This window comes from Leptinotarsa decemlineata, unplaced genomic scaffold (genome assembly GCF_025532065.1).
Source record: "Leptinotarsa decemlineata unplaced genomic scaffold, Ldec_3_MD MMD2_tig00001064_RagTag_RagTag, whole genome shotgun sequence".
Classification (NCBI taxonomy): Eukaryota; Metazoa; Arthropoda; class Insecta; order Coleoptera; family Chrysomelidae; genus Leptinotarsa; species Leptinotarsa decemlineata.
Window position 1 is genome coordinate 1,342,265 of NW_027412558.1, and position 19,066 is coordinate 1,361,330.

Consider the following 19,066-nt stretch of genomic DNA (forward strand, 5'->3'; position numbering starts at 1 on the left):
ATAGTGCGATTTTTCTCACTTTGCTGATGCTATCGTCAATATAAACCTATGCTGGCGACAGACAACTTTCTAACAAACAGTATGAATATCCTCCAGGAACGTTATTTTTCTCCCTACATACATTCCCGCATTTTCTCATCCGCCGGTTTCGATTCAGGACGATCTTGACGTCTCGTCTATCTTTTCCTCCCCGTTCCAGCACTGCGCATCTCATCGCATTTTCCGGGTCGTGTTTTTCCGTCAATCTCTCGAGCAGGGAGGGGGCCGCAAGCAGTGAAGCTATCGGGGGTGCTCCAAATTCAAATCGAGTCGTATTAAACGCGTTTCCCTTAATTATACCCTAATTAGAACCCGATTAGGAAGTCATAAGTGCCAATGCAGTTGGAAAACCTCGTCCAAGATTGAGTGATCAACAACACAATCGGTTTTTGAATGGTGCCGAAGGGTTTCTATCGCCATTTTCTCTCGCGAGAACTCTTTACTCGATTATTCTGTCGATAAATGGTGATTTGGGACCGAATTGAAAAACAAAACTAGTGGACTGGAAAGTGAGGTGAATAGATGAGGTTTTTTGACAGCGGGACATGAAATGATGATCACTGACTGAAATTATCGATTGAAGCGTGTACTACTACTACGTCTACGCTGGTTCTTTACTGAATTTCGGGGAAAATGCATCGGTTCCGGTTTGCTATAAGGCACAGAAAGTTTCTCGACAAAATATTCAAGAATAGGTGATTATGAATGTATCTAGGTGAGTGGCATGAACTTTTATGACAGATCGATGATAAAATTTCGAAATTGAATAACTTTGGAGATCAACTGTCGACATTTCTCTCTGATACGAATCACTAGAAACCGGAAAATTTTCTAAAATTGCTAAATTATGTAAAAATCAAATTGCCTTTTTCAATTTGAGCATCAAACATGTAAAGTAAAAGAGTGGAGACCAAATAATGAATGAAAGAGCACCGAAATAAAGTTTCTCTTAGACGATATATTCCATCCCCAAAGTAACCTTGTTTTTTGTGATATTATTTTAAATATTTTATTTTTCGAACTGATTATTCTCTGATACATTGACAATGGAAAATATGCGATCTGTTAGATGTGAACCATACATACAGGGTGGCCATACAAAGACGAAATAGTCTTTGTGTCATAGCTAACTTACGGATTTTTTGGCCGTGGTCTATAGGTGTTCATGCCTGACGTTTCGTCCACTACTGCGGTACACTACTCGAGCACTTCGATCATTACCTTATCCTCTTCGATAATATCTAGCCAATGGGGAGCAATCTGTCACCCTCAGGTGAGAATGAAAATCACTTCAAAATTATTTAATGTCACTGGGGATCGAGAGGATATCGTTTTAAAGCCGTTGAAATTTCTATTGCAATAGTTTTTGAATATTAGAATTGCTTCTAATAGTTTCCAGAATGATTATATTTCAGAATTAGGATTTTTTCATCGGCCGAAGTTTTCCAACTTCACTAGTCAACAATTTGGTGACCCAATCTTCCTGAAAATGCTGGTAGTGTTTTATATGTCTACCTTAATTTCTAGATGCTCATAAAAATACAATAAGGGGCGATACATTTAACACAATGTTGCCTCTTCTTTCAACCCAGTAACGTGGAAAATGTTGGTGTGAATTTGAAGTTGTGGGGATGGAAAAATCTCAGAAAAGAAAACCTAACCTTACCTTAACTGAATTGAAATCTAACCTAACCTAACCTAACCTAACCTCACCTAAACCCTAATTATCCTATTTCATCAATTTGGACTTCTATTGTCTAATATAATATAAAATTGATTTGAAATCCCTGAACAAAAATTAAAAAGATTAACCGAAAATAACAATTTCTTAAACAAAAAACTGAAATTACAAAGAAATAACATACAAGCAACAATCAAAAAAGCGACGTGAAAAGCCTTTACACCAACGTTCCTGTCGAAGAAGCATTTCAAATCATACAGAAGAAACTATCCGATGATGGGGACCTGAAAGATAGAACAAACTTACCGATACAAGTAATCACTAGGATGCTGTGTACGAAACTGCTACTTCCAAATGAAGGACAAATTCTTTACGCAAGATGAGGGACTGCCAATGGGATCGCCACTTTCACCGGTTATAGCTAATATATATATATATATATATATATATATATATATATATATATATATATATATATATATATATATGAAGTGGTTTGAAAATTTGGCCATTGCAGAAGCCTACAAGAAGCCCGAGTCTGGTTGAGATACGTAGACCTTCATAATATGGAACCATGGAAATGCAGAACTAGACACTTTCCTGAAGCACATCAACAACGCAAGTCCTTCCATCACTTTCACAATGGAGAAGGAAGTTCATAACGAATTGCCTTTCTTAGAAGTATTGGTGAAGGGGACCGACACTAAATGGGACACATCTGTATATCGAAAACCCACTCACACAGGACAGTATCTGAACCAGAAATCCAACCACCATCAATCGACTAAGAGAGGAATCATCAAGACTCTATTAGACCGTGCTTTTGGGCTATGTAATGCAAAGGAAGGTCTTGAAAAGGAACTAGGCATCATCAAAAATGACCTTCAACAGAATGGTTACTCCAGAGTGATGATAGAACAGGATTTAGCCAGAAGACAGTAAGAGCTCCACTAGGAAAAGAAGCCGCCACAACCAGTACTTGTTCTTCCCTATATCAGAGAATTATTGGAAAAGATGAGAAGGATTGGGTCCAAGTATAATATCAGCACCTGCTCCAGATCTGGGAACACTATCCGTAGCAGCCTCATAAAAACCAGGCCACCAAACGCGGACTGCGATTCCAAGAATTGTATTTACCGGATACCCTGCGAGTGCGGAGAATCATACATCGGTGAAACTAAGAGGTCATTGAAAGTTCGCATTGTTGAGCACAACAAACACACACAGCGAGGAGAAACCAGCAAATCCAGAATAGCAGAGCATGTGTGGACTCATCAACACAACATCAAGTGGGCTCAAGCTGAAATCATCCACAAAGAGGAACACTGGTTTAGGAGAAAACTCAAAGAAGCCACGTGTATGTTGTCCAACAATGTATTTAGTCAAGCTAGCGTGTAGATACGTAACATATGGAAAACTTGAATATAAACATCCAATTTCATCATGAATTGGCGGCACAACTCTGCTGTTTAATGTTTCACCCATTCAGAAATAATCATACACCTATCATGAAAAATGAGATCTCCTACCACGTAGTAACGGATAAATCCATCAACCATATTATATCCTTTCCGTGATATCTGTTTTACTTTCCTTCATGAATGTTTTTGGAAAAGGTATTTCTGTGTTGTTCGATATTTGTAAATGAAAATTGTTCAGTGATTATTTCAATAGCGACATCAACTGTTGTCGAATTATCGATTTCTAATTATCATTATGTACATAACGTCGAACATTCGGAGCACAAAAACAAATTGCGTGGGATGTTATCTGCCCACTCGTTATAGCAGAGGAACGTAGCTTGTGGGTGTTCTAAATCAGTGGGTTTATTGTGTATGTCATCAAAGTTCCCCTTTGATTTCTCTTGGGGTGACAGGAATATTTCTAAACCTACTCATTCCACACACGAATAATCCATGAGATTTTATTCCGTTTTATCCATTCTGGTTATGTCAGATATCCTGGTTTTCCAGAAAATGACGAAATGATTAAGGCTTCAATGCCGAATAAAAACAGTGACACTGATATTCAAAAAATTTTTTATACATCGCAGTTAACAATTCATAAGCATCTTTCCGGTTCTGAAAAAAACATTGGACCAAATTAGGTTCCAAATAATATAACTTGACATAAAAACTGTTCACGTATTTTTGTGAAATTATAAAACAACGATAAAAATAAAAACAACAATAAAAATTAATTGGCGCTCCGGGGCGAGTTCATTGATTCTAGTGGCGCATTTGCTTTTTCAGCTGCAGGAAAACCCGGAAAAACCTGCAGCACCACATCATCTGAAGATCTTGATCTGCCAATGTCCTCTCTCTCATGAAACAAAATGTAGGGTGTCTCCAGAGGCTCCAATAGATTCAATACATCGCCAGAATACTTAGGCGTAATAATGAACAAATTCAACGCTAGAACCACAGTGAACAATGACTGCATGAATATTATAATAGTGGTTTGCTAGGTTGAAATGTTCATCTATTTCGAACCTTCCAAAAAGTTTCTTGCTTCCGTTAGAGATTGAGTTTTGTTCGAAAATCATTTGTGTTATTATTAGATTGACTGGTGCCTCAGCTATACTTTTTTCCTTATAACAGTCAGTTTGGCGCATGTTTGACAATACAGTCGATCATCAACAAGATGGTCTGTACGGAATCATTCAGTCCAGAGCGGTCAGGACTATTGATTTTGCTATTGTTTTGCTCACGAAGAGTATTCAACAAGAACCCCAAGAATTCGGAACAATCCTCTTGTTGTCCTAACGAATATCTAGTGGACTTCAAAGACTCCAGGAAATCAGTTGGAGGGAAAGATGATAACATTGTTACGAAACTGCAGCTGCATGAACAGGTGTCTGAGTTTGATGAATAAGTAGGAAACATTCCCGTTTTCCTTCATCATTTAAACCTCGTTCTTGAAATTATTCGTCATGAACAACACTTGTGAAATGCTATTCATGTAGCAAGTGTTTTCTAAATTGTCCAATCCAATTTTCTTCTCTAGATTTTCAGGACAACTCTACTGATTCATAAGGAAGAACATGTTTCACAGAATCTCCATAAGAACCATTTCTCAAGCTGCGATCGATCCTTCCAAGTGAAGAACGGTTTCGTAGAGGGATCGATTCGGCTCTTGCTTCATAAAGCTCTTCCACTGAAAGGGAACCAGAACTACGAGGACTGCAACTCATATTTGGGGGACAAGAATGACCCAAGTCCATTGACCGCACTGAAAAAGAAGAAGGTGGATCAATCACTTGTGAATTAACCTTGATAGGAGACTGATGAATATCCACATATCTCGGCTTGTTTCGAAGATATTTCAGTTTCGTACTGAAATTAGGGCAATGCATGATCTCATCAAAATTATGTGAAGGAGGAACAGTTCCAAGGACCGAAGCAGCATTACCACGTTGGATAGCAATACTAATTATTTCTATCAAAAAAGAGGTAGAACGGTGATCTTTCGTTGCTTGGCCTATTCTCCTTCCGAGTTCATGAACGACTAACAGAGATTCCGGGCCATAAACACCGTTGTTCAAGAAGAGGTAAATTGAATTGAATATATCGATTTTTTCTGAATGAACGTGTTATTTAACAAATATGGCAAAACAATATTGGTTTAGTTTGATAAAATACAATGCAATTGTAGAAGAAACAACTTTCTCAATTGCTTTTCTCCGAAGTTCTGTGGAGAACGGGCAATTTTGAAGTTGTTTTCGAAAAAAATTACAATTTTGACAAGTAGGTACTGACAGACAAGTATTTATGCTACTCTTGATCCAACCAACCAACCAAACCAAAGTCAGAGTCCAATGAAGTTGTATTGGATTTCAAGTGAGTCTAGTAATAAAAATATTCAATAGTTTGGCGACTTCATCGGTGACACTGTATAAGAAAAATGAATTCTAGAGTGGCAGGATGTATTTGCATAACGGTGGGCATTTCGAACATTAGCGGAAATTTTAAAAGAGTTCCATTAACTTTCGAAACGGTTATCTAAATAAGAATGTACTTATTGTATTATCAATTGTTCCTCTTGAAAAAATTATTTTGAATTGCTTCTGATCTGCTCTTTTATACATTGTATTGAGGGCAACTATTATAGTTGCAGAATTATGCCTACTATAAACATTGTAGACAGGACTGGATCCTCCGGCAGGAGGAAATATTAAGAGTAGATAGTTGTTGGTACACAGATGGAACAAAAACACCTTCCGCTTCTGGTGCAGGTGTTTTCAGTCGCAGATCCAGGACAGTCGTGCGATCCAAATCTAGACTCACCTCACCAAATTGCCAAAGACGACTCTCCTGGATAGGAAGACTCAATAGATTGTCTCTGGTTTGGATTCCTGGCCATACTGGCCTGAAAGGCTTCATTGCCTTTCAGCTACTGACTTCCTTGCAAAGGAGGGTGCTACAAGCAGCTTCATCGGACCAGAACCTGTCATTAGCATCGCTTTAGGCTTTGTCAAAGATTGAACACTTGGATGGCAAGAATATTTATGGACTTCTGGCAGAATCTCCCAGAATTGACTCACTCCAAGGCGTTTATTCATCCTTCGAAGTTTGATACCAAACAGTTGTTGGACTTTAGTAGTGATGAACTACGATGTCTAACAGGCCTTCTTACAGGTCACTGTCGTTTGATTAAACAGCAGAGCACATACTTTGTGCCTGCCCCTCTGGGGACCGAATCAGGTTTTTAGAGTTCGGCAGAACCGTACTCTTACCATCTGAGCTGAAAGACCACTCATCATACAAACTAATCGGCGTCGTTAAGAAGCTGAGTTTATTGGGTCGAGTGTGAATAGGCGTGAGCCTCAATAAACCGTTGTGGGTTGCGGTGGAGGGTTGAATAGATTCACTCACTTTGGACCTGACCTAACTATAAACGTAGAATAATGTTTTTATTGCAAAATAGAGGTGAAAATATTTCTGAAGGAATTTTCGCCAATATTTCTTCCAGCAGCACTCTGCGTGGAAAACGGATATATCACAATTATGGTGAAATCCAATGAAGAAATATGGACAGGAGTACATTTGCGAACCTCCGTAATAAATTTTTAATAAGCTTTGCTGCCCATAAACAACATTTACACCCCGCTTTATGACATAATGAAGTACAGTTGCAACTTTCTCTCTGTTTCCGACTGACACCATATTTCTAACTTTGGATTTATTACAGCGCTTTTTCACCTTGTTTATCGTCTGCCGTTACTATAATTACATATCGCATGTCGTTTCATTGCGAAATACATTCATTCATAGAGAAAAAATACTAGTTGATCGTACTAGTTGATGAGTCTACTTTGAACTGTAATCTCTCAAGGAATACTTATTATATTCCGTTAGCACAATAGTTGGTGTTAGGGATTCGATGAAGTCGACGAAGACTGTTTTTGCCTGTATCTGATTGGAGAAGGTGCCACCAGTGAGGAAGTTAGCGAAGTGCTTGAAAAGATACAGGTTGACGGGAGGTCTGGACGATATGGTGGCTGAGGCAGAACTTTTGTTGACCAGTGTTGGCTGCTGCTGACACATTTCGTCGATTTTTTCACGATAGGTCGGATTGGCTCGGTTGCAGAAACATATAGTGAATTACACCAGCCGCTGACCATCATACAGTACCCATTTTGGGGGGGGGGTTTGCCTGTTTTGGCTGTTTTGGCAGCGCTTTGGTTCACTTCGAATTCGTAGGGAAAAATTGGCCGAAAATCGCTCAACGATATCATATAGCAATAAGTTGAAAACACGCAGAAAATTCAATTTGATAGATGTAGCTCCAGAGGTCCCTGTTGGAAAACCCTTCAGATGGTGATAGGAAAGATAAATTCATGAAGTGATGACTTGGGCGAAGTAATGACAACAATCTAGCAGTTCTGTGGTGGAGTTATTTGTAGCAAGGTCGTCTACAAAAAGTACCAACAATAATAGTGGTAAACAAAAGGTTAGGTTACAGGTAACCATAAATTCATTGTTGAACTGAAAAGGAGAGTGACTTTCTTCAAAGGATACTTGCTAGCCTCTACTCGTAGACTCATTCAAGAAAAAACTTTCCCAGAAGAGGAAATATCGGAGGGTTGTGGTAGGAAAAACTAATAAAATCTGCTCTACTTCAAGCAACAAGAAGCATTTTCCTTCTTCAAATATATGAGAAGTGATTGATCAACATTTACGTAACCTAGATTGTTGCATTTGACGTTAGATTACTGAAAGGTGGTCATCATTCGTCAATTAATGAAAATTTAAATGTTGCATTGGTAATATATTAAATCAGTTTGCCATTCGGACTATGCAATTCACCTTCCGAATTTCAACGTTCAATGGATTTGGTTTTCAGAGGACTATCTGTATCTGTACAGTAGGGAAGTATCTGTATCTGTACAGTAAGCCCACAGTACTTGAACCACATGTGACCCATTGTTCATCCTCCCGAGGAGTTGTCCTACTAGGTCTTCGTCCAACCTGTCCTTTTCAGGAAGGTGGACAGGTCACTGGGAGACATCTCCTTTATATCGGCAGGTGTAGGCCAAGACTCGCCGAACACACACTCTCTTATTGACGATAACTTCGGGCAATCGCATAGGACATGCCTGACAGTCTCATCTTCCAGTTCACACATCATGCATAGAGGTGAGTCCACTAGCCCCATATTATGGAGGTGTTTCCTTAGTTGACAGTGGCTAGTTAGAAATCCTACTGTTAAGGGTAGATTTTTCCTGATCATCGCCAGATATTTCTTTGGCGCCAGCTTCCCAGGGTAGCCAAGGGTGATCCTGGCAAGATTGCAACCCATCTCTTCAGGGGTTGAGCATGGGTGTAACATTCGACTAGTTCCGCAATTGTCGAAGTCATCAGGCCGTAGGTGCCACTGGGTCCTATAATTCTTAGTCCAGCCGCTTCCTTGGCTGAAGAATCGGCAATGCGGCAACAAGAATCATTTTCCTTCATGAAATATATGAGAAGTGATGAAAGAATAATGTAGTCGTTGGTAGTGTTGTTTACTAAAAAGATTGATCAACATTTACGCAACCTAGATTGTTGCATTCGACGGAAGGTTACTGAAAAGTAGTCATTATTCGTTAAAAAAATAAGTGAAAATTTCAATTTTACATTGGTAATATGTATATTAAATCAGTTTGCCATTCGGACTATGCAATGCACCTTCACAATTTCAATGTTCAATGGATTTGGTTCTCTGTCAAACCTGATTGTTTTATATCTATCATAAAGATATTTCGAAAACACTCACTGTTATCCGGATTATTATCCAGGACTGAATTTCGCAATGATAATTGTTGTGTTTGTAATCAGATCCAGTCACGTGAATCTGGTAATATATTAAATTATTCCTGTCGGCATGTGTGTTTTTCGGGCGTTAATTTAGGTATTTGGCGTCGGATGGTAGTTAGACAAGACCGAAAAGTTTTATTATCCCGAAGATCGTATAAGCATCTTGAAACGCTTATTATTAAATCCCATGCGATGTTTTTGCTAAAAACATGAATTCATGAATAATTTCGATCTGTTTTTGGTGGAAATTCAACTAATGAAACGAATTTATTTTCTAACAGTAGACGAGACTTGTGAAACCTTTTAGGAATATACAGGATCACTCATGAACACAACCGCAATCTATTTGAAAAGTATTCTTGTTAACTTACGTACAGTTATGGCAGTTAGATGTGAATAATGTAGTATTTCAGTCCATTACAAGTGTGAGAACAGAATGAAGCCGCAATGAGGAAAACACAATTTGCATTTGCAATGACTGGCCATTAATCACACCATTTTTCGCTGTCTGGCTCAAAGCAAAACTCTTTTCAATCCCCAAACTCGTAACATACCTCCACAGGTTTCACAAAAATTATTAAAATTCCCGATGAAATGTGTCGGGAAAACGTCAAGGGATTAATACAACAAAGAACAAGCTCTCCCTGGTTTTGTTTCAATTAAAAATATACGTAACCCCCTTTTTCGGCTCTATCAATCATCAGCATCATTTGTTGCGTGGAAAATAACATATACGGGCGTATAATTATCGTGGAAATCATGAGAATTACGACCAAATTAGAGTACAAATGGAATTCAGGTGAATGATATTGAGCAGGTATTGACAAGTTTGTACACGAACTGAGAAATATGCCACAAGAAAAAAGTTGTACGTTCTAAAACTTTCAACGATAAAAAGAGTGAGTGCATCACACATGGACCTAATAGTTAGAAAATGTTGATAAAAAATAAATGTTGTACTCAGCAACAGTTGGCTGTAAAAAAAAACAGATGCTAATGAGACATCTGTGGTTTTGGTTGAAACATCTCTTGTCTTCACAGGTAAACCTGGTTAACATTTTCATCCAGAAAATCATATAAAATGAAATGAGGAAGTTTCATTGGTCATTAGCGTATATATGCAATCGAATGGAACCAATGAAACTTGAAACGAATATTGAAGCTTCTTCGAGCCAAAAGTTCTACGAAATGGAAAGCTTAAAACGCAGCAAAATAATCTCAAGATGGCGGCAAAAACGCAGCAAAATAACCTCAAAATAGCGGCGCTTCTCCCTTCACCACAAGCGATGCGTCACAGTTCTCACTCAGCGTACGAATATCTTTGATACTTCAGCTTCTCAGTGGTGTAATTAAAATTTAGATGTCCACATTCTATCTTCTGATTTCGTTGTCATTCAAATTTTTAAATTGTCTCCTACGATGGATGCGAATGTCGAAAAAAACAGATGCACAGAGTCATCAACAGAAGCCAGCCACACATCTGTAGAGTTCGTTGAAAGATCTCTTGTGTTCACAAGAAAATACGTGAAATTTTTACCTGATATTAACACAAAAAAGCAAATCCATCAACAGTGTTGCGAGCTAGATGTGCTTCTTCTTGAAACCAAATGTTGTTAATCTTGGCTACACCGTACTGATGAGGACCAACTTTCACAAGTACTTCTAAGAGTTGTTTGATGTTTCGGATTTCCAAAGTATTCGACCCGAAAAACGAAAACCATTAGCTGCATTATTGTATAATAATTGTTAGATAAATTGACTGTGACTTTTTTTTCAGGGCGACATCCCAGAGCTGATCTGGTATGCAGTGGCGGAAATTGGCACGCTCTAAGATCTCCTCCGGTCGGTCACGCACGCGCAACATGCTCTGCTGTGGCCGCAGAAAGGTAAGGAATCATGAAAACATTTCGAACTGTGAAATATATGCTTGACTTTCGCGATGAATCTTACATAACTGTATTACCTTCATGATCCATATAAAAGTGTCCAAAAAAACATATATACATATATTATTGCAATAAATCAGAAACATAAGCAGGTCCAAAACTGCTCCCTGAGGAGTTCCAACCATTTGTACAACTCATCTTTTGATGGTACATTTCAGATACACTGGGTGATAGTTTCCATTATCATTTGATTCCCTGAATCAACGAATCATTGAAACAATTACACATTGTTTGATCTTTGATCAAACCAGTTTGATCTCCCTCTTGAAGATGATCACTCGGTGATCGAAACACATGTCGAGGTATTGAAATAACGGTTTGGTGTTGGGTAAAAACTTCAGTAATATTCACTACTACTGAGGTTCCAAACAGTGCATCATAAGTTAGTCCGGAAGGTTATTTTATCATAAAGATATGGTGGCTTCTTTGTTTCTGTAATATTATGGAACAATTTGCGGGTAGAAATTATTTGTCTCTTGTAAATATTGAGCCAAGCGATTTTCCCTCAGCGGCCTGATTCATGATGTTTTTTCAAACCTTAAATCGAAGGACTATATATCATGTTGACGTTGTTAAGGTGGAAAAGGACTAATAACTCAGATGATTTTACCTCTTTTAATAAACTAGTTTCGAGTTGGCGAAGGCAGACTGATGTGGCTGTTGGAATAGAGAGAGGAGTCCAATATGAAACGAAGAAGTGAACACAATACGCCCTGGCGACTACAGTGTTCTGTGGAGACTAGAAAAATTGGCAACATTGCCAGGGAGGTGATACCAATTTTACAACCACACCCGCTACACCGGAATGAAAATGCGGGAAGGTGCATTACCATTCAGGAATCCTCCCACATCCTCGGGTTTATTATGAATGTATCGGAGTCACGTGACCTTAGCCATACGTACACGTGTCAGTAATTAAAATGAAACACGACCTGCAACGTTGCCGTCGAAAATTACGCCTATCAAGTTGTCAACGGGCACACATATAGGACACTCCTGATGTAATTCATAACCCACGTGATTGGAAGATTGCACAGCAATGAATGCGACTATGCAGAATGGTTTTTTCATGAACTCTCTTTAAATAACAGGGGCCGATCCTATATATATTCCTGGGGGGCACACTAGAAGTCCACCTCATATGGGATTTTTTGTAATCTATGAAATTTCGTGAAAAAGATATTCGTTCTCGATCTTTCTCTGCAGCTTTCAGTGCAAGGCAACTAGTTGAAATTAGAGCCCGTTTATGTTTGGGGATTCAAGAACGTCGAGGATTCTTATGCGCGCAAAATCACCCAAGGCCAACACAACATGACGGAAACGAAAGGCGCTGAAGAATCTCAATACAGATAAAAATAAATTGGTATTGCCTGCTAACAAAGGGAATGCTCCGTCGTTATGAACACAAAGATTATAATGAGAAAATTGTCGTCTTACTCGATCCAGGGACATATAAAAGACTCAGCCGGGACCCGACCTCCGGGATTTTGAGAAAAACGAATCTTGCTATCCGTTCTTCAAGTCCTGGAGAGAACACAAAAATCCAAAGCCTTCCGCCAACTATTCGGAAGTAGATTCACCGTAAAATCGTGATTTCAATAATTTTAATCACAAAAATTGTTCCTCCCCACTGTTCTCCTTCATTGCAATAGTGAGAGTGGATAATCCCTGATAATCATGGACGCATAAAGCCGATAGTATCGAACTGAAATGATAATGGAGTCACCTAATCTGCACCCTCATACTTTATCAACTATAACTAATAGCTCTGATAACGCCAAAACGTGCATTTCTAACAAGAGCGCTAATTGCGATTTCATATAACAAAACACGTAAATAGATAAAGGGCTAGACTAGACAAGATAATAGTCGAATCCTACCAGGTTTATCGACGATTGCGTTCGTTAACTTGTTTTAGGCCAGGTGAGTACGCTGAAGGCTAACGCAAAATCCTCCAGCAAGTTTGTTTCTAGCATTCAATTGGAGACGGTGGAAACAATAGTGTTCGAACTTTCCAAATGCTCATTTTATGCTGTAGCCGTATCAAAAAACACGCTGTTAGCTATGTAGTTGAATTCAGAAATAGAAAATAATATTGGTACATGAGAAGATCACTAGTTAAAGTAATAATATAAGGAGTACTACCAGGATCAATTCCTGGACCTGCTTTTCAATTCTTTGACTACAGTAAATTCACCGGACAAGTCACAAATTTTGCTGACGATTTCATCGGTGCCTAACCACTGTCCTGAACGTCTCGTGCTGTTGTAGATGATTCAGTGATGATCCGATCCAAAGAAGGATCGTTTGGGTTGCGCAAAAGCAAAGAAGAACAGACCTTGAAACACGACAATTTATGTGGATCATTCAAATTCACTTTTGGAGCTTTTCGACCTTTCCAAAATGTTTTAAACCACGCACCGTTTGTGATGGGTCGGTCTTCATCGGCGTCCTCAAGTCCACGTCCTAGCTTACTGTAGGTCGACCACCCCAGGGCTAATTTTTGAGGCTAAAATCTTCGGAATGAAATTTCGCAAACCAACTTCGAACAGTTCGTTCATTAACACTATCATTGCCGAATGCCTGGTTAATTTTTGGGCTGTTTCGGTTCAATTTGAATTCGTAGAGAAAAATTGGGTGGAAATCGCTCAACGACGTCATATAGTTCTGAGTTGAAAAGGTGCAAAAAATTAAATTTTGAAGAAAAAATCAACAGCATTATTTTATACAGTACAAAATTCTTTATCGATCAGTATACACCAAGACAACGTAGAATGAATATTTATTGAGATATGAAGCTACGAAACACATGACATCAAAACGGACAAAACTGTTTGAACAACTAAAGACGTTGATCAAATACCGTAAGCTGTTGCCGTAAGCTGTTGCAATTGTTGCAATTTGATATTTGATGCATATAAGCCATTGCCATGTTTCCGGCGTACTGCGAAGTCCAAACGTCATGCGGTTAAACTCGTTTCTTAATTTCGTGATGTGTATCAAAAAGGATTTTTATCGTGTTATAAATAAAAAAATGGCACATCCTACAGATATTTCGTTTCGAACTACAACTTTTCAATTACCGAAAACCCGTAATACTTCCCGAGTTCTTACTGGGATTAGAGCCAAGACATTTCCAGACAACTCGCAGAGCCCATCTAGTACACAGTTAATGACCGTCCTAACAATCAATTCTGTCCTTTCGTATCGGGGATTCCCATCTTCGAAATGGTCCGCCGTTTCGCCGGGATCTCAATTAATGATCATTTATACCGTCCCAGCAGATAATCTATTACAGTTGAACCCGCGATTTCTTAATTATATTCTGGCAATCAACGGGTACGATCCGCTGATAATACTCTGTCTTCTGGTGCGACTGAAAATGTTGTCGGCAATTTATTTTCTTCCCGGGTGTTGACAAGATCGCATTAACACCCGCTGTTTGAAACTTGATAGCGCGTATTGATTGAGAATGATATATTTGGAAGGTAAAGAAAGCCGAAGTTGTGAGTATCGCACGAGATGGATTCATCATCCAAAACAGATTTTACTTACGCTTGCGTTTCATCATTTTCATCATTCAAAATATATTTTTGCGATCCTTCGAGAAAATTTATGGTTGTGTTAATAGGGATTTTTCTTCTAGTTCGTACTTATGTGGATGCTATACATGTCTTTATAAATAGTTTTTGTAAAAACTAATCTCCCCTGAATAATAATGAATAATGAATAAGAATTTTTACCTGAGCTATCATTTTACCTAGTTTGAAGATATGTACTAATTACCAATTTCCTCGTTGCAAACAATTCAAATCTATTCGATCATTGAGCAATAATCCCGAATTTTCACATCTATTGATTTCTGAACATTCCAAAAAGTTGAGTTCTGAAATTCAAAAAATTACTACTATGTTCTTTTATTATTTTGGAAAAACTTCTTCCGGTTTGTCCCATATGAACTTTTGGACAAGAACCACAAGTCTACTGTAATACTTTCGATCTATTCGACGCTGGGGTTTTATCTTTATTGTTTTTGATGAATTTACCCAAAGTATTGTTTTTTCTGTAGGCTACGTCCATTTCTTTGCCTTTACTATTAGTTGGATCACCAAAGTGAGTATACAAGCTGATGATGCACTGTTTGGAACCTTTGGTGTAGTAATGAATATTACTGGAGTTTTTTCCCAACACCAAATCGTTATTTTTAACACCTCGACACGTGTTTCGATCACCAAGTGATCATCTTCAAAGAGGAAGATTAAAACTAATCCTATTTATGCTATAAAGGTAACTCATACAGGTAAACCATCCAGGCGTACCAACGATACAGGTATACCAACCTAAATTAATTTTACAATTTTTGCCTTATCTATTATTTTACTATATACAGGGTGTTCCTTATACACATGCTAATATTTAAGGAGGTAATTCTTGGACCCATTTTAAGGATAATACGTCCTATGGACGTATGTCCTAAACGCCTTAACTTTCGAGATACAGGGTGGCAAAGTTTTCAAAAATAATCAGTTCAGAAGTCAATAGATGTCAAAATTTGGGATAATTGCTCAATGATCAAATAGATTTGATTCGTTTCCCTTTATTGAATTCAGTTTGCAACAACGAAATTGGTAATTAGTACAGATCTTGAAACTAGGTAAGATGATAGCTCAGGTCAAAATTGTTATTCATTATTCTCCAGTCTTACGAGTTGTTCCAAGATAAGATCATCTCCACAGCTATATTCTGGAATATTTCATTCCTCATTACTTCTAATCGACTACGAGCAAAACAAAGATCTAAAATTTTGATTAACTTTTCTGGATATTACACAATATCGGGCTGTCAGTTCCATAACAGTTCGTTGAAATGCTATTATGAAAAATCGAAGCAATTAATCAAACATTCGAGTGACTTTACACCTTCGGTGGTGGATATTCATATAAAACTTGCAATATTTCCCTTCAATCTACAAACCAAAATGATTGTATCAGAACAGACGTATGCGAAATGATGGATTGCAAAATGTCATGATGAAGTGATGGAAATTCATAGCTGAACATGTTGAGTGTATATGAAAACTCTCCCTACATAGTGGTGCTATGAGTTTTCCCAGAGGTTTCTCTAGCTGAAAGGCAAATTAATCATTGCCAAACAACTACTAAACAACGCGGCGTCTTCAAACTTGAAACATATGCTTATAGATTATGTACTTTCTAACACAGTGATATTTTTTCAACAACTACCGCCATCTCCAGGTCAGGCTAGATACCTCTGGGACCACCCTTTTATATGAAAGATGTAAAGTTTCACTTATATGGAACCCTGTCACCCTCAGAGGCATACATTCGATGTTTCGAAATAAGACACTTGTTTTTTGCCTCTTCAGCATAACATTACAAAATGAAGCGCTCAATTCATTAGTAAAGTTACGACCTCATGTCACGAATGAGTTCAATCTACTCTTGTCGAACTTTTTAAGTAATGTTTTTTATATCCGTTGAATTGAATAGAATTAATTTCTTTTTCAAAAATTAATTCAGTATCGATCAAAGTTATGTTAATATCTCATAATCTATGACACAGATGGAGCGACTTGAACGAAATTACCATATAAATAACTTCCGAAAACTCCCAGCGGAAAACTTCCCAGAATATCACAAAAATGCATTGTACCGAAGAGTTTTATGAGGGACATTAGACTTGTTTATGCGTTTTGGACATGATGTAAGAGCGCAACTTTTTGTGTCATCCGATACCAGAAACTCCCCAGAGAGCTTTGAGGGGTTGTAATATTGGGGTGTTCATTTATTATTCTGCTGGTTTACGAACGAAGTGCATATTTAATGACTGTCCTTTAACATATAGAATGAAGAAACTAACTTTTGTCTAATTTCGTAACAAATCGGTCGTAACAAAGAATAAACTTAGTAGAAATTAGACAAGAGTTATTTTCTCTATTCTATATTCAATATGAATTTCTATAAATTAAATAGGTCATCAATCGAACGAGTCAAACTGCTCTTGAAAAATTACTGAAGGTTTTCAATTTGAAAATTATCTGTAATTTTATATTGACTTGCAACTAAGTAGGGAAACAAAGCGACTTCTGGCCCACTTCAAGGTCGCGTGTCGTTAGTAAGTGTTTCGGAGAGACTTTAGTGAGTGGGAGAGAGAAATAAATTATAACTAGCGTAGTTTTTTGACGAAGAAGTATTGTTTATTCATGTATGTACGTATCACCTAATTATTTTCCCCGAATCTTCACATTTAATCGGTATTTTTTTTTGTTCAAGTTTCTGATTCTTCTAAGAAACAATAAAGTTTACTGGAATTGACTCCAATTCAATGAGTTTTTTCCAGCAATACAGAGTTTGACTCATTTACAAACTGCATGATTCGAATGGATGAAAACTATTTTGTAATTTCCATTGCATCAATTATTTTATCCCGTCGAATTCAATATCAATGCACAACCTGTAATAATTCGAAATGTATTTACCGGAGATAATTCGTTTTACCTTTGTTTTCAACATCAACATTACCCAATAACGAAATTAATAGGCAAATTACAACGAAAACTCAGTGCAATGTATTTGATTTTGAATCCAATGAATACCTGTACGTAGTTCATTCAACAATATCGCTGCTAGGCATTTTTATAATCGAAATTTTTCAGTGGTGAAATTTTATTTCATTGCTTTCTACCACTTCTGCATGAGTGTGTTGAATAACATCCCTCTAGATACCAAAGTAAGTATAAATGATGTATTAAATTTTCAAATGTATCTGTAATTGTTTTAAGCTCATGGTTTTTACATCAGAGCTCAGAATCACCGTTTCAGCAATCATTAAATTCCACTTCAGAAACTCTTTCATTGTAGTACCTGAGAAATAGCATTCTATAAAGATAATTGATACAGAGTATTTTTCCAATCAAGCAGATATTGAAAAGGGTTTACTACAAGTAAGTGTACTGGGCCCTTCGCTTATATAAACGACCACGTTTCTATCAGATACAAAAATGTTTAGTTATATATTGAACATCTTTCGCACGATCTTGCTGGCTAGTTCACATCACCCCCACGTGTGACAACCGTGCCCTCAAATCGCTCCTGCAGAATATCAAATGTGGTATGAGCTGGGTGGTATGTAGCGCCGTCCTGTTAAAACCACATGCCGTTGGTGTCTAGATCATCCATTCCAAGCCAAAAGAAGTTGGTACTCATCAAGCTATAGTGCTCGCCGATAACAGTGATGGCTTGGTCAACGTCAATCACAAAGAAATAATGAACCAATGACGACCCCAGCCCAAAATCCACACCCAACAGTGACTTTTTTGGGATGCATTGGACGCTTTTAGATCTCATGTGGATTGTTACCGTCCCAAATTCGAAAGTTTTGTTTGTTCGCGTAGCTATTTAATCAGAAACGGGCCTTGGGCCCTGGAGAGCCTTCGTTATCTGTGATATTCGAAGACTGGGTTCTCTGACGATCAAATAGATTCCAAGAAGAGGTATCATTGCCTTCACATACTCAAGTATTGTTAGTAATAAGAACCTAATCCGCTTAAAAGCTGTACCTACAAGTCCCTGCTTGTATAGCAAGGGTCGATTACAAAAGGATCCCCCCGTTAATTATACCGCAAGTGATCCCTTCCGGAGGTCGATCCCACATCCAACCCCGTTCCACTTCTATTCAAAATCACGGATCCCAAACATCAGATTTTTCCGTCTCGAATGGTGCAAATTGTACAAATGTTTACAGAAGCAAAGTTCATCAATCGAGTAGATGAAGCTGCTTCTTGCCTTGCAGATCATTCACCGTAACGAAAACCTCGTAAACGTTTCGATTCCGTACAACTGTTAACATATTCCCGGCTTTTGATGCGGTGAAGGATCGTCTGGAAAGCCTCGAGAGCTAGGTAAGGTGTCTCATTGGAAGTAATCAACATTATCTGATTGTAGCGATAGAGCTGTTTTGTCGTGCTGTAATGGAATTTCGGTTGGTGAATTGGGTTTTCGAATAGACGCGTTATGAGGACGGAATAACTTGAGAGAACGTTGTGATTATTTTGGAGTTACGCCAAAGCGAATGGAATGTTA

The 19,066-nt window shown here is 38.0% G+C and overlaps 1 protein-coding gene across 1 annotated transcript in view; it reads left to right on the plus strand.

Moving 5' to 3' along the window:
* The window catches only part of RhoGAP100F (Rho GTPase activating protein at 100F), a 125,141-nt gene continuing 106,075 nt past the window's right edge, over positions 1-19,066 (plus strand). The window contains 2 exon segments of the mRNA XM_074175504.1: positions 1-754; positions 10,796-10,904. Coding sequence (XP_074031605.1) covers positions 10,821-10,904 — 84 coding nt within the window. The 5' untranslated portion in view covers positions 1-754; positions 10,796-10,820.